General features: G+C 37.2%; 1 protein-coding gene across 1 annotated transcript in view; it reads right to left on the minus strand.

The window, feature by feature from the left end:
• LOC118238488 (doublecortin domain-containing protein 1-like) overlaps positions 1-26,569 on the minus strand; it is a 176,162-nt gene that overhangs the window by 112,555 nt on the left and 37,038 nt on the right. Inside the window, 2 exon segments of the mRNA XM_035447056.1 lie at positions 7,091-7,257; positions 24,778-24,871. Of these exon segments, the coding sequence (XP_035302947.1) occupies positions 7,091-7,257; positions 24,778-24,871 (261 nt within the window).

The raw sequence follows: 26,569 nt of genomic DNA on the forward strand, positions 1-26,569 counted from the left end.
AGGAGGCCAAGACAGTCTATGGGAGCTCTAACAGTGGAGCCAGTGTTTATTCCTAGAGCACAAATGGACTTTGGGAGCCCATTCCCTATGGAGGGATACTATTGCAGCCCAGATACAGCAAGGAGGGCCTAGGCCCTCCCTCAAATGATATGATGGACTTTGACAGTCCCCCGTGGAGGGCCCCACTATCCCTGGGGAGGAGGGCAGTGGGTTGGTGGAAAAGATTCTCCCTATGAAGCCAGGCAGAGTGGTGCCTGTCATTCCAGCACTCACAGATGAATGCAGGAGAATCAGGAGTTGAAGGTCATCCTCAGCTACATGCAGAGTTTGAGGCCAGTTTGGGCTATGTAAGACCCTTTCTCATAGGATGATAGCAACAGCAACAATAACAACAAAGGAGTCTCTTCTCTAGTTGTGAAGTTTGGACTAGCTGAGGGGCCCCTGGCAGTAGGACCATGATACAAACCTGGTACATGATCTAGCTTGTTGGAGCCCACGCTCCATGGTGAGATGCCATGCTCAGCCTTAATGCATGGGAGAGGGGCCTGGCTCTGCCCCAACCTAGTGTGCCAGAGTATGTTGACTCCTCATGGGAGTCTTTAACCATGAGGAGGAGTGGACTGGGGGTGGGGTGGGGGTGGGGTGGGAGGAGTCAAGGGGAGGGCAGGAGGAGGAATGGAAGGGTGAACTGTGGTTGGAATATAAACTGAAAGTAAAAAATTTTTAAAATGGCAAAAAAGGAGTCTCTTTTTAATAACTTGTCAGACTCTTTAATAATCAATTTTAATTAACTAGAAATCACCCACAGTATTAATCCATATGAATAACAACAGAAACTTCAAGACAATTATCAATGGAGGTGGTTTTCTTCCTGCTAAGAAGGTGCCTTCAATACCATTTTAGTCCTTCAAAAGAACAACAACAACAACAAATTCATATTCTTGTCCATTCACACAAGACTCTGGGCGAGCATTATTACTTTGGAAGGAGGGGCGGAAGACAGGACCCCAGGATGTTGGTGGAACAGCTAGGATGTCAGGTGAAGATAGAATGTTGTGCCCTCTCTAACCAGCTGAAGACTTGGCATGATTGTTTTCTTACAAATAATACCTGTGTGTGTGAAAACTGTTCAGGAAATCTATCAAGGACACTCTTTCACTTTGCTGTAAAATTTACCGTCATTTCTGAAAAGTTGTGTGCTATAATACCACCAGCATGTGGCTGAGAAATTCAAGGAGCATTTCTCACAGATTGGATTTACTTTACTCGACTTATTTAGGAGGTTACAAATGAAACATTTTCTACTCAGTATGACTATGAATTTGGAAATAAACTATATATCTCTAACAATTATCGTAAGTTAAACACAGACAAAATACAATGTGATATTTGAGGTAAAGTTTTGGGTGGTAAATGAAAATGACATTATACTCATTTCTGCTTTTTTTTCTGTTGTAGAATTTACACACAGGCATAAGAAAACACATATAAAAAACAGATTGTTATAAGCTTTTCGGTGAAGCAGCCACAACTTCAGATGTTTTCATTTAAAAACAACATCCACTCTTTTTTAAAAAACATGCTATGAAAAATGTAAGTATTTTTATCAGGAAAAACAAGGTGATAAATATTGCTGTAACATTAAAAATGAAAAAAATAGTCTTAGCCAGTCTCCAGATGGAACCCATACTTCATTAAAGTGTTCATAATTAATTATATAAGCAGGGAAGTCTACATTCTTTGCATGAGCCTTATAGCTTTCAGATTAAATGTATTTGGGGTGCCACTTTGAGGTAAGCTGGCTTCTTAATTTTGGATGGGTGTTTCATATATTAACAAAGGCAAAGTCTTTCTTAAGAAGCAACCAACTGCGATGCCATTTAACGTCTCTGTTTTTGTATAACTGCATTGTCATGTCAAAAATACTCCTCCCCCCCCCCAAGTGAGTTTTCAAGGTAAAAAGTCCAATTTGGGGCCCAGGATACATATTTGACTTTTGGTCATATAATTCCAAAAGAATTAGAGAAAAATACAGATTTGAAAATTTGCCTTCTGACCTAACTGCTTTATGACAAGTCAAATGGAATGTTCTGTGAAGATAAATGTGTCACAGATAAATGACAAAAAATAAAAAAGTATTTCAGTATCACTTTGAGTCTTATTCCATGACCATCCCCCCCCCCCGTAATAATTACCTATGCACAAACTCTAGATGGCAATATTGCACTTACTGTACTTCCACAAAATTGTCCCAGTCGATCCCACATATCCTCTTTATCAACATTTTATGTGCCGTGGATCTATAGCCTCTTATTATAAGTGTAATGAAGCAGAAGTTATTGAAGCCTTTTATTGATTGCTCAGATCACAAGTTTACTGCCATACTGAATTGGCACCTTACTCGCTGAAGCAAACTGCTGACACCTTTTTTAAAAAGTGACAACTACATCTATTTCATGACCAGAAATCCATTTTCATCTCTATCAAGACAAGAATGCAATTTTCACTTCATTTAACTGATGTTAGGCCGGCTCAAAGCATGGCACATAGAAAAAGACACAAGTTCTTAAAGTACTTCAAGTAACTAGAATGCAGTTTGGTTTCAGGGGAAAATCAACAGTCACTAGAATCTTTGAACAATCTAATATGCTAATATCAGGACCTTAAAGTAGTTTTACACTTTCAAAATGACACCACTCTGTTCTCATAGGCACAATGGAGACTTATGCTTGGGGATTAGAAACTGCCATCATCGATTTCAAAGGACATTAAGAAAGTTGTTCATAAGCCAAATATTTTGAGTTTCATCCCGGAAAGGCTAACTGGAGGCAACACTGTACTTGATTTGCTGTGGTCAGTACATACAGTGTAAAAGGTGAAACAAAAATGCTTAGCCTCTTAGTAAAATAAAGATTAACAAATGATTTTAATTGACCTTAAACAAAGGAGCTAAAAAAGCCAGGTTTCAAGCACTTCTCTTATGAAAATAAAGTATTAAATTTTCTTCTCTTTTTGCAATGAACAATTTTCTATCAGTGCTAAATTCAACTGAAGTATATTTTAAGCTGGATCATTTTTGATGAAAATGATATTGCTATATCTAATATCTAATTATAAAACATTGAAAGTGTGGGTAAAAATCATTCACTTTTAGCTTATAAATTTTTTAAATCTAAAAGATTATGAAAATAATAATTTGGATATTAATAAAATATATTTCAACTTTGAACTGCAAAATCTCCACATACTAAAATTATCTAGTTATTTTCTTATTTAATAATATGCTCATAAAGCAAAACAACAATACAGCTGTAATTTAAACAGTGAAATTAAAGTTTTTAAATAGAAACTCAATGTCTGGATTTCTCAACCCAGTGCCTCAAATATTAATCTTTTTTAAAATGAACATAAACACACTGACAAAGGTTACTTTGCTTAAATTAGTTTTTCCTTAAAAAAACTACATACAAAAATATTTATATCACCCAGACCAAAATTATAGTTCTCAACAAACTTGACTAAGTAATGAATTCATATAAATAAGCCAAGCACTCACTTTCAAAATAAAACTAAAGAAATAAAATGCTTTCCTGCATTTTCAGCCATAAAAAGAAACTGCTTATGTGTTTCAATTATTCAGGTGAAGTTTAGGAAATGCCTCTAGATTGTAAGAAATTCGTGAGAGTTTTTTTTTTTTTATTATTCATTTTGCTTTCCATATGCTAAAATTTAACTAGAAGTTGATCACTCTTTTCCAAGATGCTAAAGATGTAGGAGTGGGGTTTCACAGTTACAGGGTAAAGGCATCTTATGTCCTACAGAGTGGCTGCAAGCCCAGAGTTCAGGCGTCCATCAGCAGGGTGGAGCAGCCATTTCCTTGGTTTCTGTCTGACACTCAGGAGTGATTGTACAAGCTCTTAACAACTGAAACGGGTCATTAACAATTTTAAATGATTAAAACCGAGAGTTTATGAACCCTTTCGAAAATGATATTTTTAATAAAAGACAAAGTGCTATGTTAATTATGTAAAACTCTCTAGAAATTTTGTTAGTTGTGGGAGCTGAAAGTAAAGAAGTGTCTGAATCAGGGAGACAAGTGGCTTCCAGAGATGAAGTTTCCCCCAAATCATGTTTGTACTGCACACTGCGGATCAGCTATTCCAAGCCCTAATTACTGTAGCTGCCTGGCACACTTCCATGGACGTTTTTTCATTTTTACAGTATTTCTGAACAGATTGACATATTTTGTTTACTGACAGCAACTAAAGCTCTGTGTAGGATCATAAATAAAGAAGATCGCGTTTAAAAATCACTAATATCATTTTAAAAGGTACTGCAGCCTTGTGTTTTGGCCTCTGTTTGGCTGTGTTAGCCATGAATGACAGCTTCCCTGCTTGAAGCACACAGAAAGCACAGCCTTGCTCATTCACTGACAAGACTGTGGCCTTTTCACACGTTCCTTCCACAGCAGTGTTTGTCCCCAAACACTGGAACTCGACACAATGGCATTCCTACTCCAACACCCCCACCAACAGCACCAGTACATAACAAGAATGCTAATGAGCTGGAGCTGGCCCTGATGAAAGTGTTAACTACATTTCATCAGAAAGCGGTTATGCTGTTCCAAAGATTACCAATTAAGCAGATTCTGCTTAGCTCTCAGCGAGTTCTAAGATGTTTCTACTCTTAAGGAAATACACGTGATAAATGTAAGACCAAGTGACTTTAAGCTGTCCTAAATATAACATCTCATTTTAAAACTCACAAAACTCTATATATTTAAGACCACCATAAGCAATGTGCTTACTTCAGCTGCAAGCTACAATAGCCAAGCTAAAGTTTAAAATGAAAAAAAATGAGTAGGTTCATAAATACAAAACCAGTAGCCCTGACTTTTCTTTTAAAGTTAGAGTATAACAATTAGTTAAGAGAAGTTCCTTTGGTAATGTCAAAATTTTAAACCCATTATATTTAACCGAACAACATAGTTTTCACGTGGGATGTCACAAGCAGAGTAAATGGAAATGATATAAAGAGGTAATACAGTTCTACAATTTTATAAACTCAAGATTTGTTCGCAAAATAGGAACCATTGTTCATCCGCATGTCACCTGTCTAATGATTCCTTAACATGGTTAGACAGAACACTACATAAAAACGGCTTTCTGGAAGGTCAAATGAAGTAACGCAGTTCGAATAAAGCTCATTAATGCTGAGGGGGACATTTGATAGGAACTCCTACTCATAAAATAAAGATATTGTCAGGCTTAACACTTGGCCCATGGTGACATTGTAACAGTACCACTATAGTGAATTTTTAAAGCATTCAAGGCATGGAAACGAAACACAGAAAATATATAATTAAACACAACTATAGAAATTTTTACAAATTCATGACATTCTTCCTTGCCCTAATCTGTATACTTTACTATAAAACTTACGTATAGTGTGACGCTTAGCATGTTTGTTCATGTTTACACTTCAAACTTAATAAAATACATTGGTCATCATTTTGAGTAATGCATTCTTTAAAACAAAGCAGCAATTCTAAAGGCATTTTTTCCCACAATGTTCTGAATTCTTAAATTTAATGTTTAATAACAGTTTAATGTTTCAGTGTTTAGAGTGGCCGTGTTTAGAGAGGCTGCTACTGTCCAGATGTCCCCAGTCTCTCCAACCCTCACTTCCAAAAGAAAGTGCTTATCTCTAGATTTTATTTAAACAGTGCTTTTCTTGCATTAGAAAAAGGCCATATGCTTTTGAAGCTTTAAATAACTTTAAATCCTCCAGTAAGTGGAACCAAATTATACAACAGCAAATAAACAATTCAGCAAATCTTAATCCATCTTACGATGCCATTATATGCTGAACATTAATATTTAAATGTAAAATAAGTTAAACACAATAACATAGTAATTGTACTAATTTTTGTATTTGATAGCCCAATAAAATTGGATTTTTAGTCAAATTGTCTATAGTAGTTATCAATCTTCTATGGTTCACTGAAATTAACTAAAAAGAAAACCAAATACTTTCCCTATAGAACTTTCTCTGAGACACTGCCGCTTAAGTTCTGAAGGCTGTGATGAACTTTCTTCCACCCATCATGAATTGCTCTTTTCCAAGCAGACAGCAGGAGGCGCTGTGTGAACACCAAGAATTCCATTGCAAGCCCACCCCTCCCCTTCCTCTCTGTATGCAAAGAATGGTGAGATGCTTTCAAAATATTCATTTTCAGCAGCCTGTGGCCTGAGATAATGAGCCAAGTTCTAAAATGGAAGTTCCGAATTCACAATGTAAACCTTACTTAACACTGGGGAAAGGTTGGCTTCACTTACGTCTAAAAGGGAAGTTTTTTTTTTTAATGTTATGACTTCTTTTTTTATCATCAAAATTGCAACATTCTCTTTACAATATAAATCCTTCTTTAATTAAATCAAGTGTCCCAAAAGTAATTACAAAAATATCTGTCTTTAACCACACACATGTATGTACATAAACACACAACTATAGAATGAATACAGACACTAAAAGGCAAAATCTAATTTAATTTAGTCCAAATTCATTAATTCAACTATTCTTTGGATCCTAAAATATACAAGTTAAATAAGTATGGGTGAAGTAAGTAATTCATGAGGTGAAGTTAATTCACAGTTCATTTCTCTAGAATCTGATTTGGTTTTAGACCCATTTCTACAATAGTGAGCTGAGTTTACACCAGGAGAGAAAATATTAGGGGTCTCAGCCATCAGAGGAGTGGAAGTCCAATCATTTTCTTCTCTAGTGTAACTGACTCTAGAATTTCCACATAAAGATCTACTTTTACTTTACAGAGTAAACAGTGAGAAAAGATGAAAAGTATGACATTCTATATCAAAAGACGAACAAAATTAGACCCATTATCACAGGCTTCGAGATTCCAGAAGCATTTTGGCTCCCTTACAGGCACTGAGCTCACAAAATACATGTCACAATTCTTTTAAGACACAGTGCTAAACATTGCACTTATAGGACCAAATACATCTGTATATATATACATATATATATATGTATATATATTATATAATCATATTTTTGAGGGATGACTCACCTGCTTGTAATAATTTTTTGCAGACTTTAGTCGTGGATATAAGGCCCCAAGAACTCCTTGGATGTACATCTTAGCACCCGAGGGACTGAAACCTTCTCCCTTAGAGACCCAAAGTGGTCCCCGCAAAGGTGTGATGGAATCTTGCAGGCATTTTTCAAGCACAGGAACTATTGGAGAGAAGAAAGGGGAAAATTCCTTTGACCCAACTGAGATACACTGCCTGGAATGCAGCCTCAAAACCAGAGCTAACTCTTAACGTCTATTATTTATGTCTGACCTGGGTTAAGTCTGAGAGAGGCAATTCCTGCATTACCAGTGGCCACCATGAAGGATGTATTTATATTGTGACACCCCCCATGCAAGTCTCATAAGCTTTGTGGGCACACCTGAATAGTTCTGAAGTGTGCCTAACTAGCTGCACAAAGTGTCATGGTGTGCACTGATTGCCTTATCTTCTCATTTATCACAGATGAGTTGGAACCAGCCTTGCCGAAAGCTACTTGCATTGTCCTGATAAAACTGTAAGATCCATGTTGCTTCTGTATATAACTTCCTGTAGAGGAATCTGTGTGTCTAAAATATCACATCTGGAAATTATTCATAAGAAATAATCCTCACCTTTTAAGCCTTCCTATTCCAGGCCTATCATTGACATTCATTAAAGCAAACCACAAAACAGGTTGAAGACTGTTTAAATATAAGAGGGGAGAATGTTAAGCGAGGATTTTCTCATACCTTTGTGTTTCTAAGTACTCAGAATGTATAAGCTTGTGGTAGATTTCAGAATGCTATGCCAGCAGGAGTTTTGCAAACATATAAAGATATTTACTTGTGGGCCTGTAGCGTAACATGAGGACGTGACAGATATGTTTATACACTTTTTCACATGATTAGCTCATAAAGTCTTTGTGGTATAAAATACCCAAAAGTCATGGAAACTGGCTAATATTTTTCTAAATTTAATTTTTCTCTGAAAAGCTAGAAACAACAAAATTTTTGCCCCCCAAAAAATAGATACAATCACTTTTATTAAACATTAAGTCTTTACTTAAATGTACATATATACTTTATATATGTATATTTTCTGCCATAGATATATCCCAAATATAAACATGTGAAAGAGATATAGATCTTGACAATTTTATTCTTACATATATTTCTGCTAGAAAAAAATAAGTATATCACAAGCAAAGAAAGTAGATCTGTGCCCTGGATTATATGTTGCATGTTTTATCCAGAGAGGCCCAGCATTGCAATGCGGAAACTGAATTACAATTAAGCTCAGCTGAGCTACTGAGAGGCTGAGATATGCAAATGGCCTTTACTACTGGTGTTCTGCTAAATCTTACTTTTAGTTAAGAATTCATGCATTTTAGGACACTGTGTTCTCCAACTCACTACCTTAAAATTCTAGTGTTCATTGCTTGGGAGAATATTGGAGACAGAGCTTTTAAGACTTTTCTACTGCTGTCAGGAAAATTTAAAAAAAAAAAAAAGTGTAATGTGGTGACCACAGTTGTATGCATGAATTTGGTCATCCAGTTTTCGAAACTAACTCCTGAAATTCTATGAAGCCCATTCTTCAACACTCACAGCAACTACTTTTCTCTATAGGTTTTAAGCAAATAGGTGCCTTACACTTTATATGTTGTGTGTGTGTGTGTGTGTGTGTGTGTGTGTGTGTGTGTGTCATTGTTTGTACTATAAAAGAAATAGAACGTAAGAGAGAAATATGACTTACGTCTTCAATCTTTCAAAAATAAAATGGGTAAGACAAGTCGATTTGATAACAGTTTTGCACAACTAAGCACAGTTTGGAACCATCAGCATTTTCAGTTTGCTGACACAATGTCCATAGATCGCCATGTATCTGGTTGATTTCTACAGTTTTAACTGTATCCTCACTCAATCCCATACACTTCTAAACCCTGAAAAGCATTACTTATAGTAGTTAGCGTAGGCGCTAATATTTTTAAGTTAAATAAATTAGGAAGCAAGGTGATAAATTTCAAAGATTTAATCTCAACTTTAAATCTGAGAAAATTCTGCAAGATTCATCAGTCTTATTCATCTGCACCCATCACAAAATAATTTTTCAGGCTCTTTATGCTGGTCCAACAGATTTCAAAAGAGCATTTCCCTGATTTTTCTAGCACAAAATGACTGTTTTCAGAATTAGCAATCTCCATAACAATTTAAGAAAAATGTACAACTTGGGGCGGGGAAGGGGAAGGAATTAGACTTCAACGTATAGCAAAGTGCAAGAACCGATATTGAGTGGAAAATTGCTCCCATGCGCCACATGGTTTACGTCATTAGGAAAACTATGGAAACCAGAAATAGTAAAGCAAAGAAAGCGGTATTCACAAGCAGGCTGTATAAGGAACTTTAGAATCTGCTCTGAACTTGTTGAATAATCTGTTCAGTATCCCAGCCTCTCCCTGCTGGAGGTGGTGCCTCATTATAACCAGGAGGGCACTAATAAAGGTTAGCCTCTGAACCAGGGATTAGAAGGCTCTTTCTCTGGGGGACGCTTCAAACTAGTAACTTTGATGATCTTGAAAAGAGAGACAAAGCACAATCCAAGAACAAACAGTGTTTCTACTAAGCAGGGAGGTACAGAAAACAGAAGAAAATGATAGTCTAAATACTCAGGAAAGAAGTGTAAAGCAGCCTGTCTGCAGTGGTGAAAATAAAATGTATTCAGCACAAGTAAGAACACTCCATGGCAGGGGGAGGGATGAGTCAGTCTAAGATTCGGTTTGAAATGTAAAAGGATAATTGATTTGTTGAAAGTCACTTGAGTTTTCAGAACAGACCATAGATTTTTAACATGGGAATGGCTGGCTTTTCACTGTATTTTGGTGCTCATGAGATATTTGCTTAGTTGGTTGGTTGTTTCAGTTTTGCTGCTGTTGTTCTGTGGCTGCTGTTGCTGCTATTAAGACAAGGTATCACTATGTAGCTTTAACTTGCCTGTAACTGGCATGGTAGACCAGGTTGGCCTCAAACTCCTGTTGAGTCTCCTGCTTCTGCCTCCTGAGTGCTGGCACTACAGGTGTATGCCACCATGCTTGGCTTCTTAAGAGCTCTGGTTTTGTTTGTTTGTTTATTCTTCTCTCATCCATTTTTCCTGACCACAGTTTCCCATTCCTCCATTCCAGTCCTTCATACGTCTTCTTAATCAATGATTTTCTTCTTCTACGTAGAACCATTCTTTTCTCTTCTTCTATAGAAAAACTGCATCTTGTCCCATAAATATGTGCAAGAAATTAGCACAATTATTTAGAAAGGTCAAGTGATATGCTTTGGCCTTGAAAAGGAGCATAACCTGTGTGTTAATGGAACAAACTCTGGGATTTTATTTCCTGTGTCCTTCCAAACCATATACCTTCTTCAAAGTGTTGCCTAGAAATATTGCCTCACTAGAAAAGGGTATCTTATGGATGGTTAATGTTGGTGTGCAAGGTTATATATATGCATTCCTTCACATTTAGAAGGCCTTTACCTTAGCTATTCTACCAACTTCCTACCTACTTGATGGAGAAGAACTTTTACTTTCAGGGTTTTCATTAAGCAAGCCTTCCACTCTATACATTAATGAGCATTAAAAGACCAGCATTCCTTAACTTTATCAATATGTGTACATAGTCATAAGCTGGGATCATTTCTATCACTTGAAAAAAACGTATATGGATAGCTGCTTTGGATATATTTTCTTAAAGCACAGATTCTGTATTTCAGGTAAAATAAAAGTTAGACTAACAATTATGTTGGGTTTACATTTCAGTCCACATGTTAATAGGAAAAGGAAGTACTGCCCAGAACAAGCCTAGCTGCCCAAGGAGAAACTTCTATCTATAGTGGTGGCAGCAAGCTGTAAGATTTTAACATGTTTGCCTCCTTGTCTCAGGTTCAAGTAGATTGAAAATTGATAATTAATTTAATAATGTAATAGTCTTACAATTTTAATAATTTAAGTATGTAAGGGTGAGGATGATGGGTAGCAATAGAACATTTAATCAAAGCCAACGATGTGAAAAGTCAGATGCCCATAAGTCCCGCTTGTCCTTCATGATACCTGCAGCATTTCTTCCCTGATTTTTCTGTCAGTTAATATATCCTTATCATTCAAAATCAATCTCCCTTGTTATTCATTTAGAAATAGTTTCCTCTTGCTTGATATTTTCTACAGTATTCCATTCTTCTATTTGTATTAGTCCTTATCTTCTCCCTTCTCATTTTCTTCCTCTACTAAAACTCAAACCCTTTGAAGTTTGAGGTCACCATGTTTTGTTTGGATAATTTTATTTTATCTTTACTTGACAAATAATAACTATGTAGACTTACGGTTAAAATGGATATATAAATTGTGGAATAGAAAGATCATGGTGTCTTTAAGTTTGGTAAAAGAAGTGCTTCTTCTTTTCTGCTTGCACTGTGGAAGGCCACTTATAGAGTCTTAGACCATCAATGCTCGCACCGAGTCACTCAGAACCTTCAACATCCTACAACATGCTAAAAGCTTGACAGATAAGCATGACCATAGCAGATTTCTCAAAGCATACTCCGGTCATGCACAATAATTTTAATTGAACTTCTAACATTACTTTGAGAATAATAGAGAAAATCAACATTATGTTAAAAATCATGAGATTTAGCAGCAAAGTGTTAAGTTGCCAGAAGGTGGTATATTTTAAAGTCCTTAGTGAACCATCACAAATGATGCCTCAGTGTAAAGCAGGCTTCTGCAGGGAAAAGCACACACTGACGTTTAAATAACAGGGCCACGATACAGCACTGAACTCAAGTAAGTATTTGAATGAGGAAAGGCAGTTTCCTCTGTGGCCTCCAAACACACTGAGTTCACGTGTTAATACACAAACAAGCATATTGGACTTCAGGACGATCTCACAATAAACCATCTTGTCACTGTTAAAAAGTTTGAATGGTCATAAAAATACCAAAGAGAGCAGTACATGACAAGGAGCCAAAAATCCCTCTCAAGAGCAACCACAAAGATCATGGAATTTGTTATTGAGACACAGACTGGGATGGTCTGTCAAGACCTATGCCTGGGGAAGATACATCTCTTTCCTAAAACAAACATTTTTCATTCATAGAATCTCTTTGAATCATACTATGAAAGCTTTTTAAATTATTTTCTCCAATCTTAGGAAATAACCAAAGGCTTTACTATCCTGCTTCCAATTTAAAATTATGATATATGACAACTAAATATAAAAAAATATAACTTTCAAATTATTTTAATTTTCACACTTTTATGTTTCCACAAAAGCAAATTACTTCCCAGAGCACAGTTACTTGTAAAGAAACTTCTTTCTACTTTGTGGTACAAGCTGCAAGTCTCAAAACTGCTCACATTGTTTAGAAATTTTAAAATATTTGAAAATTCCCCACTAATACAGATGGAATATTTTAAAATGAAGTTGACCTATTTAGAAAAGACTCTGAGTGAAACAAACTTGTTTCTTGAGAGATGCCCAGCTTTGATTGCCTCCCAGGGAGGTATACTTACAGAGATTGTGTTCTAGTGTCAAGGGATATTCAGGTGTGTGTGTGTGTGTGTGTGTGTGTGTGTGTGTGTGTGTGTGTGTGTGTGTGTGTGTGTGTTCTTTCCTTGGATTTAGATAATATCTGGAAAACCCCTGGTCTCAGACCAATTATCAGGCACCACTTAAATGTACGATGTTCTGGGAAGACTGAATGATGGTGAATAAGCTGTCTCCTGTGTTGTTTGATTTCTTTGATTAATATCAGTGTATTCCCATTCCAACAACAGCTGCTATGTACTCTTGTTTACATGCTATATGTCAGATTTCATTGTCCCTATGGTACTTACGAGAAAGGATTTAGTCATTTTCATAACTACTAATGCTTACCCAAATTTGGAATTTTTTCCCACTGAACAAAATGACAAGCAAGCATTTGTTGTACTTAAGCCATCATTCACAGCTGTTTTAGTTTTCAGTGATCCCATTAAACTGACGGCATATTGCCTTTAGGGGCTGTAATGGCGGGATACTTCTGTAAGAGACATTGATTTGTATGATATGATCAAACAAAATAGGCTATGACAGAGGAGAAGATTTCTTGGGTCATATTGGCTCTACCTGAGTCAAATTTGATTTAGAGGTTATGCCCTTTACCGGACACCCGGTTATTTTAATTGTTGAAACATGGATGAGAGTTAGACCATTGGGGCTTAGAAAGTACAAAATTTTAGAAAGTCCTCTCTGGCTTGAAAATGTGGCCTGAGTCATGCCTTTTCTTAAACTGAACGAAGTAGCTGTGCATTAAATATGCTGGCACATCTTCTGCTTGAGCAAGTGGACCGAAATGGTGTGAATTGTTAATGCCTTGCTGCATTGGTTCACGGCTTGTGACTGATCATTTGTAACTATATCTACTCCTTGTTCCATGAAATCAAGTATGGAGTAATGGGTTCATCAGATTTTGGGGTTAAATTGAGAGTGAAGAGGTACTGTGTGTGGAAATAAGAGTTGCCATGTTCAGGGCTGGCCTTGTAACAGCATGGAATCTAAAGGCGATATTCAAAACCACTTCACTCATCATACGCTTACTGATTCTGAATAGGGCCCATTTGCAGGGGACATTTGGTAGTTTTCCAATACGCTTTATGCCTCTTTCTGCTTCCACCACCATGCACATCTTTTTTTCATACACCCCCAGTAGCACATTGGTAGCCCAGGTCAGCACACACAATTCATTTATTTAAATGACTTGATTTATACAAATAGAAATAAGCTGGGATTCTGTTGTCTGAATCTTGCCTTTCCCCTCAACAAAAATAATTGTGTGTGTCATTGAAAATGAAAGTCTTTTGTGAATTCAAATTCTTGGACATCTAAAAAGATTAGAGTTTTAGTATTGATGTAAAAATAAATGAATTGGTATGTACAAAACTGAAGACTACAGAAAGGTTGAGAAATAATTATATTTGTCTACTTTTATTGACAGTGCTCTATACCAATATGCAAAATTGAATATATATGGCACAGTTTTTATAAACTTTAAGGCTCTGTATAAAAGTTTAAAGGACTTTGTAAAATTTTAAAAGTATACTACATCAAACTCAATAAATTAATTTAATAAGACCTGGGAGCAATAAGAGTAGTAACCTTTCAAAGGGTCCTTCATAGCTACTTCTCCGTAACATTTAACTCAAATTTCTTGTTAAAAGAAGCAGGAGTTAAACTTTGACCCAGTAATAAAAGATATAACAGAAAACATAGCCAGACCTAGACAGAAAATTATTACACAAAGTGATAACATATACAAAGACAAGCAAATCTTAAGATTCCTCAAAATTCTACTGTTACATCAGCCATGTGAGCACAAATCTCAAAAATGTAACCAATCTTGTAATTTTTCTCATTAAGTATAAAATTTATAATTATAAATTTATTTTATAATAACAACAGCTAAAAGTATTCAGAGAGATGTAGGAGACACTTCATGTCAATAAAGCTGTTTTGTCCCCATGAACTGTTAAGTCACCATAGACTTACATCTAGGTTCCTTACTTAGGATGTAACTTACATATGCTACAACATACATACAATAAACTAGAGAAGTCATAATAGTTTCAACAGTTACCATGGGGGACTCCTTTTTGAAACTTTCTCAATGTTTGGTTCAAAACAGCAGAATCTTCTTCTATAACAAACATTTTACATACTTTGTTGGCTACTTTTTTCTCTCCTGAAAACTCTTGGGAGAACAAGAGTCCTGGTCTTTTAAAGGGAATAACAATTAGGCTATTTTCTCCATTAGAAGTTATATTATTACAACATATTCTTACTGAACTTTGAGGATCAGGGAGCAGTCATTAGAATCAGTTGAATAGTTTTAGAGTTTGAAGGTTAAGAAATAAGAAGCAAAACCACTCAGGGAGATGAGGAAGGACACAAATTAGTATGACATGAAATATTGTTCATCCCAACAAGCGCTAGGAGTGATGATCATATTTTAATGAAAACATAAGAAAGTCCAGCTTTTAAAGATGTCAAAGGGACTTTTCTAATTGAAACCAGAGTCTACAAGTAGATTTGACTGCTTGGTGGAAGCTCACAGGATACTACATAGTTGTGTAGTTGTGTAGTCTCGTATATAAATGACCATGGTGATGATCTATCAAGTACCCAACTGCCACCAACAGGCTTTTTGACAATATTCTCAATACTGTCTGTGAATCCTCAGTGAACATATATATTAGTGATTACTAGCACACTCTACTTTTCCATCTAAGCAGTGTGATCAGGCCAAGTCTGATGCCTAGAAGTCACTGGGAGACATTGAAGACATTTCTAAGGAAACCTGGAGCCAAAGCAAAGTCACAATAAGGGCAGTTTGGAATCAGACTTCCGTGAGTTGTATCTCACAGTCCACAGTGTTACTTGCCTGGCTGTCTTAATCCACACCAGTGTTTTCATTAGACACATTTACAGACTTGTAATTACTACCAACACTGGTATCCTTCTTGATCAAGTGATCTAACTTTATTTCATGAAAATTTAAAAGTAACGATAAACAAGAAAGCTATGTAAGAATCCAAGAGAGGCAAATGCTTAATCATAAAAATGTTTAACCAGAAGCACTTGTCTTTTTCTCTGTGTGCATAGGTGTGTGTGTGTGAGCCTGTTTTAGTACAGTCCTCCTATACTGTAAAACACTATGTCATTGTGGTTTTGATATATATCAAAATGATTAATGACTATGGAAGCTGAACATATTTTCTGTGCTTATTGCCAAGTGTATATGTTCTCTATGGAAATGTCTACTTGGGTTCTTTGCCTATCTTTCTAATTAGGGTGTCTTTTTGAAATTGAGCATGAGACCTTTCATATATTCTCAATATTAAACACATTAGATGTGATTTGAAAATATTTTATTCCATTATGTAGATTGTCTTTTCATTTTATGGATAATATCCTTTAATTCACAAAAATGTTTTAGTCAATGAAGTCAAATTTGTGAGTTTTTCTGTTATTGCTCATGCTTTGGATTTAATGTCTAGGATTCTGTTGCCAAGTTCAAGATCATGTAGATTTGCTCCCACAATGTCTTCTAAGAGTTTCACAGTTTCAGCTCTTAATTTTTATTTATTTTGAGATAATTTGTGTAGATAGGAAGTTAGATTTGTCTTTAGTTCTTGTATGTGGAGACCTAGTTGACTCAGCACCTGGGCATCTCTGTCAGAAGTCAAGTAACCACTGATAGCAAATGTGCTAAGCTATTTCTAGAGTCTCAATTCAGTTTTTCTCTATGCCTATTATTGCACCAGTACCATAGTTTTAACTACTGTGTTACAATCAACACATTTAGAAATTTTAAAGTGAATCCAATACACAATGTTTGTAAGGTTAACTGCACAGTTTCTATACTCTACTGCCCCAACATAAGACAATATTCTTCAAAAGTACCTATGCTGCCCTCACTTTTGACCAGCTGTTACAGACAAAGGAATGTTTCACAAAACTCAAGAAGGTGTTATACTTATGTCATTCAGGGGCCCTAGAAATAATATAAGTGATTCTGAGTAGCAAATAACAAAACAGAAGACAGACTTATGGGGCGGGGGCATTGGCAGTGTGGCCTCTCACAGACGGCACTTTACTAGGTATGAGCTCTGAGCTTTGTGCGTTTGTTTGTTTGCTTGCTTGCTTGCTTTTCAATATCAGAAGTGAGCTAGCAGCTTGCTTATGGAGTATGTCATTGAATATAAAGTTTATAGTTATATTTTTCCTGAAAGACTGATTTTAAATGTTACAATAAACAAGAACTTTGTAGAATTTGAGTTTGATAGGTCACAGGTTGGATCAAGTTTTGGTATTCCCAGGTGGTTGGTTTACTGTGCAGGCTGCTGATGCTTGCTCTTTAGTCATGCATTGAACGTCATCTAAAACTTGAAGCAAGCCTCAGGATGACATAATTATTTCAGATACTGGATAGTGGAAAATAGTCTCTTCTAGAGCTTAAGATATGATACCAGGCAACTTCTATACACTGTAGGGATGGCCTGTCTTTATATTATGAGCATCAGTTCTAGGACCAGCTAGGCAGCCTAGATCTGATGACCAGCATTCTAAATTATTCATTATTTTGGTGGTTTGAATATGTATGGTCCCCATAGACTCATGTGTCTGAATGCTTGGTCCACAGGGAATGGCACTAATAGGAGATATGGCCTTGTCAGAGTAGATGTGGCCCTGTTGGAGGAAGTGTGTCACTGTAGAGATGGGCTTTGAGGTCTCATATATGCTCAAACCATACCCAGTGTGACAGTTCTCTTCATGTTGCCTATGGACCAATATGTAGAACTCTCAGTTCCTTCTGCAGCACCATGTCTGCCTGCATGCCACCATATTTCCCACTATGACTATTCATATACTAAACCTCTGAAAGTCTAAGCCAGCCCCAATTAAATGTTTTCCTTTATAAAAATTATAGTGGTTATGGTGTCTCTTCATAGCAATAAAACCTTAACTAGGACAATTATATTATTTTTGTTGTTGTAGTTGCTATTTGTTTTGAGATAGGGTCTCACTATGAAGCCCTGGCTGATGTGAACTATGTAGACCAGGCTGACCTTAAACTGAGAGATCTGCCTGTCTCTGCCTCTCAAGTGTTAAAATTAAAGGTATTATATTACATTAAATCATGGGTCAAAAAGAAATGTGGAAGATAGTTGTGTGACATTTTGTGTTCTGATAAATAAAGCTTGCCTGGAGATCAGAGGGCAGAGCTAGTCAATGGTGCCTTTAATCCCAGCATTTGGAAAGTGAAGAGCAGGAGTAATAAAGTAGGGCAGAGACACCATCTCAACGTTTTAGACTGAGGAAGGAGACAGGCAGGAAGCAACAGGTGGCTGCTCCCAGTTCTCTGATCTTCCAGGTCTTTACCCTGATATTTGACTCTTGGTTTTTATTGATTAAGATTAATTAGATTCATGCTTCAGAAGCTCTTGTGTTACACTCCTGCAGCTCATCTGCAAGTGTTTAAAATATGCTACAGTGATCCAACTTGACTCTAAATTTATTGATCACAAACTTGTCACAATTTTAAACCACCACATAAATCCGAAGTGTGGCTCATGGATAAGTGGTAGATTTATTCTAAAAAAGAACATTCTATCTTCTTCAGTTAAGAGAAGGAAACTTCAGGAAGAAATCATAACATATTGAGAAGTCAGATTTGGTAAAGGAGCCAATATGGAAGTAAAATGGACTGAAGGGAACCCTCATTGTTATGATAGAAACAGTGTATGCATGAGAACATCTGAAAGAAAGCTGTTCCTCTGAAGAAGGAGAGAGAGAGCTCCTTGGAACAAAGCAAGCATCTAATTCAACCAGAAGTATGTGACAAATGAAACCCCACCCCCAACCCACCCCTATTTGTGCACCCATTTGCACATACACACACACACACACACACACACACACACACACACACACACACACGTGACAATTAAAGAAATAGAGGACCTGCACTTGAGACAGAGTATGGGATGCAAAGGAAGGACTGGGGGAATTTATGTAATCACATTTTAATTTCAATTTTTAATTAAAAATGGACATATAGACCCTGAAATGTGATACAAATGTCTCTGAAATAGAAGAGGGGGTGGGGTACTAACTCAAAAGCACTAGCTGAGGCCCTATTAAAAGCTGGCAAAGGACTCAAGATAAGTGCTTGGAAAGCAGCCTGAGTCCCTCTCCAGAAGAAGCTGAGTACTAAATACTGTGAGGAGGTGGCATTTATGTTACAGACAAATTACACACCAGTGTTTGGGACTCTCTTATGTGAACAGGACATAAAATAATGAGAGATGAAGACTGGAATAAGTTACACAAGAAAAAGCATCACACAAACTCAGACCCTGAGACAAAGGGAAGACAAAGGCTAGAGAAACCATGCTACGGAGAAGCAGGCAGGGTAATAATAGACCAAGAACTCCACTTCCAAATTAGATAATCGGGATGTGAGAGAAGCCATCCTTGGCAGGATTATTGACCTCAAGGAAGTGAAAATGAGTAAGACTGACATGAACAAAAGACGTTATTGATAAGCTTGAAACATATTCTCTTCATATCACTTACTATGAGAGACACTGAAAGAAAAATAACTCAAGGCCTATGTTAGAATAGTGCAAGCATGGAGCAGGAAGCAAAGTGGAGGCGAATAAGGAACATAACTGTAGCAGAAAATGCTAACTCCAAACATTTCTGAAAAGAACAGGTATATTGATTAAAATATACTGGACCACAATATTAACTCAATTCAGACACACTGAACAACTGGAGACACCATGCTTCAGGAGGAGAAGGCAGTAAAGTTAGTTCTCACCAAGGCCTTAGAGAACATGAGCCTAGAAACATGAATAGTGGTTTCAGTTCAAAATTCTACCTGGAGTTATTGTTAGACCAGACATGATTGTGCCTACAAGGAAGACCTATGATGATGAAGTTGGTTCCTTGAGTTTTAACAATGCCCTAGGCAGAGGCTCTCATGGCAGTTGCTAGAACAGTTGTAAAAATAGTGTTTCTGAAACAAACGGGGCATTTTGCCACCATACAAGAACCACTTTGAGTTCAGCATGAGGCTAAAATCAGTGACCAAGATTGAAAATGAGCATTAAGATGTGAGGAGTACCTCACAAAAGAGAACAGAGCCTCAACCACACTGGGGTGACCACCCAGGCAAACTTCCAAATGTTGCAAACACACAGCAGTCAGTCCCCTTTGAGAATAATGATTTTGATAGTAATGGTGATTAAAAACTAGTCTTATACAATGCTGCTTTAAGGAGTTTATGTATAATTTATTTAATCCCCAAAACAACCTATGAAAGTATTTACTGTAGCCCCTGTTTTACAAATAAGGAAACTGATCTCAAAGAAGCTAATTAACCATCTGATATAAACTGTTTTTGTATACTTCATATACTTTTATATACTTAGTATGCTGATATAAACAGTTTACTGGTATAAACTGGATTTTCAACTCAAAATGAATGCACTTCACCATACTCTGTCCAGCCATAGTATGAGATGGGAGCCAGTGTACATTAGTCAATTTTGTCCTGGAGATGCTGTATATTAATCAAGTCATAAATCATGTCTTAACAAGAAAAGCTTCCCAAGGTACATCTCAGGCCACAGACTGACCAGCTCTGGAGACTGACTGTCATCTTGGCAAGAAAGACAGAAAGAATATCTTCTCACCTCTGCACTCTTCCATTTAGAATTTGCAATGCTCTTGGGGTTTGAATTGTGCTAATTGGTGGGGCCTAGAAACATAATCTTGGATGAAATGTCCAGGTTCTTGAACTAGGTTCTGTTCTGAATGTGATGGGTGTGATATTGATGTTCTAATTTATTTTGTTTGGTAAGATACTAAGGGCCTGAAAAGGTTGGTGTAGACCTAAATCAACTTTCTCAGCGCCTAAATGATGGCACCCATTCCAGGAACCCTGAAACTGACTCCTGGAGGAATTGCAGCAGAAATCTAGCATCAAGAGAACATCTTGATGATATTGCAGCAACTGAAAATGAAGAACTTCACATTCTTTGTGCCTTAACTTCAGGAGTTGGACATTCTATTGAATTCCATTCACAATGATAACTTGATCCTGGAATCCACTTCTGTCTTGACTAGTTCAGGTTCTTTTGCAAATTTTATCTTTAAGTTCTGGTCTTTCTACAAAAACTTGGTGTTTGTGCTCCCTATGTAAAATTCTGGACAAGTTGTATGGTGTGCTTGTAATCCTACTACTGGAAAGGTAGAACAGATGGGCCTTGGGGCTTGCTGGCTACAGTCTAGATTATTGAGTTCCCGGTGAAATGAGAGATACTGCTTTAAAACCAATTGTAGATGGCAACTGAGGAAGACACTTAAAGCTGATCACACACATATATGAACTTACACATATACATAACCATGTGCATAAATAAATGCACACACAAATAAATAAAGTAGTCACAGCATAGCTCTTTTGGATATTGTCATTGAATGTGGGATAGAAAGTAGAATAGGCAGTGGGCATCCTGTTTGCCATAAAATGATCTTAGATTTGCTTAGTTGATACACTCTTCTGACTCATTTCAGAACCACTAGGGTAAGGTCTACACTACCCACCAAGGTCTAGAATGGTCCTCAGGAAAGCAAAGTTGTTTAAAAAGACACCCCCCATAAAGGTCCTAAGGGACTGGTGGTCTTGCTATGATGGGGAGATTGGCTTTTCTGGTTCATTGAAATGTAATGATTTGCCAGAGTAGTTAAGATATAAAAAATGGAGACAATTAACCAACATTAAATAATAACATTAAATAATAACATTGGTGTTATTAAATAACACCAACGAAGGGACATTAGGGGGATGGAGACAAGACTTGGCAGTTAAGAGCATCAGTCACTCTTACAGAGGACTTGGGTTTGATCCCCAGCACCTACAAAGCCCCTTAAAACCATCTGTACCTTCAGTACAGGGGCTCTGATGCCCTCTTCGGTTCTCCTTGAATACCAGTCATTCACATGGCACACAGACTTGTGTGTGTGTGTGAGAGAGAGAGAGAGAGAGAGAGAGAGAGAGAGAGAGAGAGAGAGAGAGAGAGAAAGAGAGGGAGAGAGAGAGAGGGAGAGAGGCCAACAAGACCAAGATGGGTAAAAGGACTTGCTACTTAGTCTAACATCCCAAGTTCAATGTCTCGGGCCCATATGTCAGAAAGAATCAGTGTACTACAAATTATCCTCTGATCTCCACATGTTCACAAGCACATAGACACACATACTAATTAATTAATTATAAATTGTTTAAAGGGACAGCTAGTACTTTTAAATGCATTTATGACATCAAATAGCTCAAAATTGATTAATAAACTGGGGGGTGATTCAAATGATACACAGGATTGGCTGGTGAATGCACTTTTCCCTAAGCAAAGAGCCCTCATCTTAATGGTTGTGCCTCATGAAGCCATACACTAGCCTTGTGCTCTTTAATGTGGGAGTTTGGCTTCCTCCTGAGCCTTCACTTCTGTTTGCACTGTCTCCTATTCCATTATCTGTGCATCTAACATTCTCTGTCTACAGCATACTCTATGATGCCTGGTCAGGACTGTCATATTATTACCTAAGTTAATAACTATTTATTCAGTTAACATCCTGGTTTTAAAGGTACATAAATTTAGAAAATCTACTCCTCTTGATTTGTTGTTGTTATTGTTGCCAGCCCTGTTATCCTGACAGACATCAGAATGTTATGTAATAGCATATTGATTACCGGCAGAAACATGGTATCTATATGAAATAAATAATTCTCGTCTACTGTTGAAAGGATAGATCTGTACAGAAACCACAACTAAAGAATTGCTGTTGGTATGTGATTTCCTTTTTTTATTTCAAATTTTTTTCATACAATATATTGCAATCATGTTTTGCTCTCCCTCAACTCCTCCCAGATGCCAGATCCTCCAATCTCCCTAAACTACCAACCTTCATATGTGCTCTCTCTCTCTCTCTCTCTCTCTCTCTCTCTCTCTCTCTCTCTCTCTCTCTCTCAACAAATATCAAAACAAACAAACCAAAAAAGGACAAAAAGTTTCAAAATGAAACAAGCCCCCCCCAGCACACACAAAGCAAACAAACAAAACATATCAAAGCAATCAATATTTAAAAAAAAAACAAAAACTATGGAGTTCATTTTGTGTGGACCAATTACTCCTTGGCATGGGACTTGCCATGGAGTGCTATACCTACCCAGTGACATTCCACTGGAGAAAATTTAATAATCCCCTTGACAACAGGTATCATTAGTTATCAGTTAGGGGCGGGACCTCATTTTCACATTCCCTTTCTTTGCTGGGATCCCGTATTATGTAAATTTTTTAGTAAAATCCCTTGTGGTTTAGAAACCTAACCACAAAAGCAATTTGTAAATCATGTGAGATTTTATAAGTTTCACTACCTGTGACAATGTAAAAGTACTTATATGTCATGACAAATGCGTTCATTTCTCATAACACGGGAGGAATGTTTGAAAGTATACATACTTCTATAGTAGAAGAGGAAGGCACTGGTAACCACTGGTACAACCGCACTGCTAATCTGTTTTGTTCATTTTTAGTTTTTTATTTCATTTTACATTCCAAGCATAGTTCTCCCTCCCATCCCTCCTCCCATTCTCCCTCACCACCACCCCCAGTCCACCTCCAGTCCACTCCTCCTCACAGGTGAGGACTCCCATGAGAAAACAGCATAGTCTTGTACAATAGGTTGGAGCAGGGCCCGGCCCCTCTCCCATGCATTAAGACTGAGCATGGCATCCCACCATAGGGAATGGCCTCCAACAAGCTAGCTCATGTACCAGGTTTGTATCATGGTCCTACTGCCAGGGTCCTCTCTGGTAGTCCAAGCTTCAAAACTGTCTTCCACATACTGAGGGCCTAGTTTGGTCCTCTGGAGTCTCTACAGTTGTAGGTCTAGAGTTCAAAAGTTTCCATGAGCTCAGTTCAGCTGTCTCTCTTGACCTCCCTTGCTCATAAGTTCCCTACTAATCTTTTGAGAGAGACTTGCTATGAACCTAACATTAGACCTTAGTAGTTACTTTCTGAGGTTATATAAAGTCAGCAACAACAAAAAAGCCATAGAAAATCAAGAGTATTAGTATTTATTTATTTAAACTAGAAATTATCATTTACATAATATTTGACCATTCCTAAGTCAAGGTTTGGAAGATAATCAATAGGAAAATGATGGACTCCAATCAGTCAATGCACAGCCTCATAGTTAACAAAGAAAAACAAATTTTGGAACCTAATATTAAGTGATGAAGAGAGCTACAGGCTGGAAGTTCCTCCAACTGGATTAGTCTCTTTAAGTATTTTAAATCCAATGTCAGTAGTTGCATAAGCTAATTTCAGCTGGCATAGCTTGTATAAGTATGCAAAAACACAGAGTGAGGCATGCATTAAAGTGTGATAATAGCACACTTCTGGGGCTCATGAAGCATGAACATGCATTTAAAAGCCTCAGGCAGCCAGAAGACAGCAGTCTCAGTCACTACCTCACTATTAGGGTCAGTAAATCTCATCTTTTGAGACCATGTCCTGACTAGGGGTCAAACTTGTGCCCCTCCTGCCTCAGTCTGCCCTAAGTGGTGTATAGAAGCAATTTTGTTACACCACACACAGAAAGAAAATAAATAACCTCTAGAGATTGTCCTTCCCCCTTTCTCTCTTCCTCCATTCCTCACGGCCCCCTTCCTCTGGGAATTGAACCCACAGTCTTGCACATACCTGGCAAGCACATCACCACTGAGCCACACCCTGAGGCCCAATAATTATCTTAGATGTTGGATACTAGATATGCCAATGATTGCTTATTTACTTATGCTTCACTAAATTTAAAATAGCTTTAAAAATAACTCAAACTTGTGGCAAAAAAAAATTATTCTTACAGTCCTGGCATCTCTTGAAAGGTGTTTTCACACTGTAAATATACACAGTGCCCCTTTCTGTAAGAATATCATGTTTATTTGTGCTATAATTAAATTCTTGCCTTTTCTTTTCTATAAAATGCTTACAGAGAAAATTATATAAATTTCTTTCAAAATTATATCACAGGAGTTACAAAATGTTTACCACTTACCTTTTGAAATATCTTCAACTTTTCTACCACTCATATCATAAATATATCTGGCAGGTGAATCTAGATTCATTTTCATTGTGCAGACATCTAAAACCTATACAGGATAAAATAATTTATTATATTAATCTCTGGTTAAACTGAATATACATTTAAATGATTTCTATAGAGTTATTACAATTATATTGCAAAATAAAATTTGTTGATTTCTAAAGTACTTCTAACATGAAGTGGAAAAGGAATTGAAATTTTTAATTCTTAAAGGCATAGAGAAGTATTAAAAATCAATGAAGAAAGGAAGGAGAAAGAATGGGAGAAATGAAAGGAGGGAAGTAGGAAGGCAGGCTGGGGAAGAAAAGGGAGGAAGAAGGGAACAAGGGAGGCAAGGCACGTAGCAGACAGCAGACTGCTTAGCTACTATTTGATAGACACCTGAGCATTGGAGCTCCAAGGGATATTCACATTATTCTTGATTCCTTGTATGCTCACCAGTTACTTATTCTGCAATGGGAAGATGCTACTTTTTTATCTGTTACATTTTTTTCTAGAATCTTATTCAAGCTCACCACCTGTCCTCACTGAAGTCACTTCCTTGTTCACTTTTGTCACAAAAGTCTGGCTCTGAGTGGATTTTGCTATCTTTGTCATATGCACATTAAGAAGCCTCATGCCACTGAAGAAACTCACAAAACATAGCAGCATGATTACAGTCCTTGACATCCTCTTTGGTCCACAAGCACTGCTCGATTACTGCAGTTTCATTTCTTTGTTGGTATCTCTCTCACTTTACACAGTGAGCCATCTATTATCTCCACCAAGCTTCCCTTTCTCCATTCTCTTCCATGGGTTGTATGAACTACACAGAGAAAAGACTGAAGCCTTACCTCCTTAGCCACCAAGCATACCTCCTTAGCCACCATCTTTCTCTCTCAATTATATTATATATAATTGAAGAGTCACTCTCATGCAGTGTAAGTATGCTTTCAATAGCATTTGTTCTTGGCATTTGAAGCAATAGAAATTATCCACCAGTTCTCTCTCAAGTATTTGCAACTGTTCTTTTCTCATTGGTGTTGTTCATGATTGATGTCTTCACTGTCTGCTAATTCAAATGCTCCTATGTTCTACATGTCCCTGGAGCTATTCCTCCCCCTTCACAGGAGTGTTGCAGGGAGCTGCCATGGCCTCTCTTATCCTTTCCTTTTCTCTCACTCACTCTCAAGCCATTCTTTCTAACTTTCACTTTACCAAATAAAGCTTTGTCAAAGATTACCAATGGGGCTGGCTCAGGTGGTGGTGGAACACACCTTTCATCCCAGAGCTCAGGAGGCAGAGGCAGCTTGAGTTTGAGGCCAGCTGGTCTACCAAGTGAGTACCAGAACAGCCTAGCTGACATAAAGAAACCCTGTCTTGAAAAAGAAGAAAAGAAAAAGAAAGATTATCATTGAGGATAAGGATGTTTCTAACTACTTATTCAAATTAGAAGCATTTGATTGCTTTCTCTTCCAAAACACTATTTCTTCTGCTTCTTTCTGTAGGCTTGTGAATCTTGTCTTCCCAACAGTTTTTCAAGATAAGCCCCAGGCCTCTTTTTTTTCTGGCTGTACTTTTTCTCCTAAGGCATTCTTAAGACAGAGCCCTAAAATTTCATCTTCCATTTGTATCCTGGCAACTCCCAAAAATATACCCATCCTCAGACTGTCTTTTAAGCTCTAGGCTGTGTAATATCAACTCAATATTGGTGCCTGTGTGAAATAGGCTCCAGGGTCAACATATCCAATACTGAATATTATTC

This window comes from Cricetulus griseus, chromosome 6 (assembly GCF_003668045.3).
Source record: "Cricetulus griseus strain 17A/GY chromosome 6, alternate assembly CriGri-PICRH-1.0, whole genome shotgun sequence".
NCBI classification, from domain to species: Eukaryota; Metazoa; Chordata; class Mammalia; order Rodentia; family Cricetidae; genus Cricetulus; species Cricetulus griseus.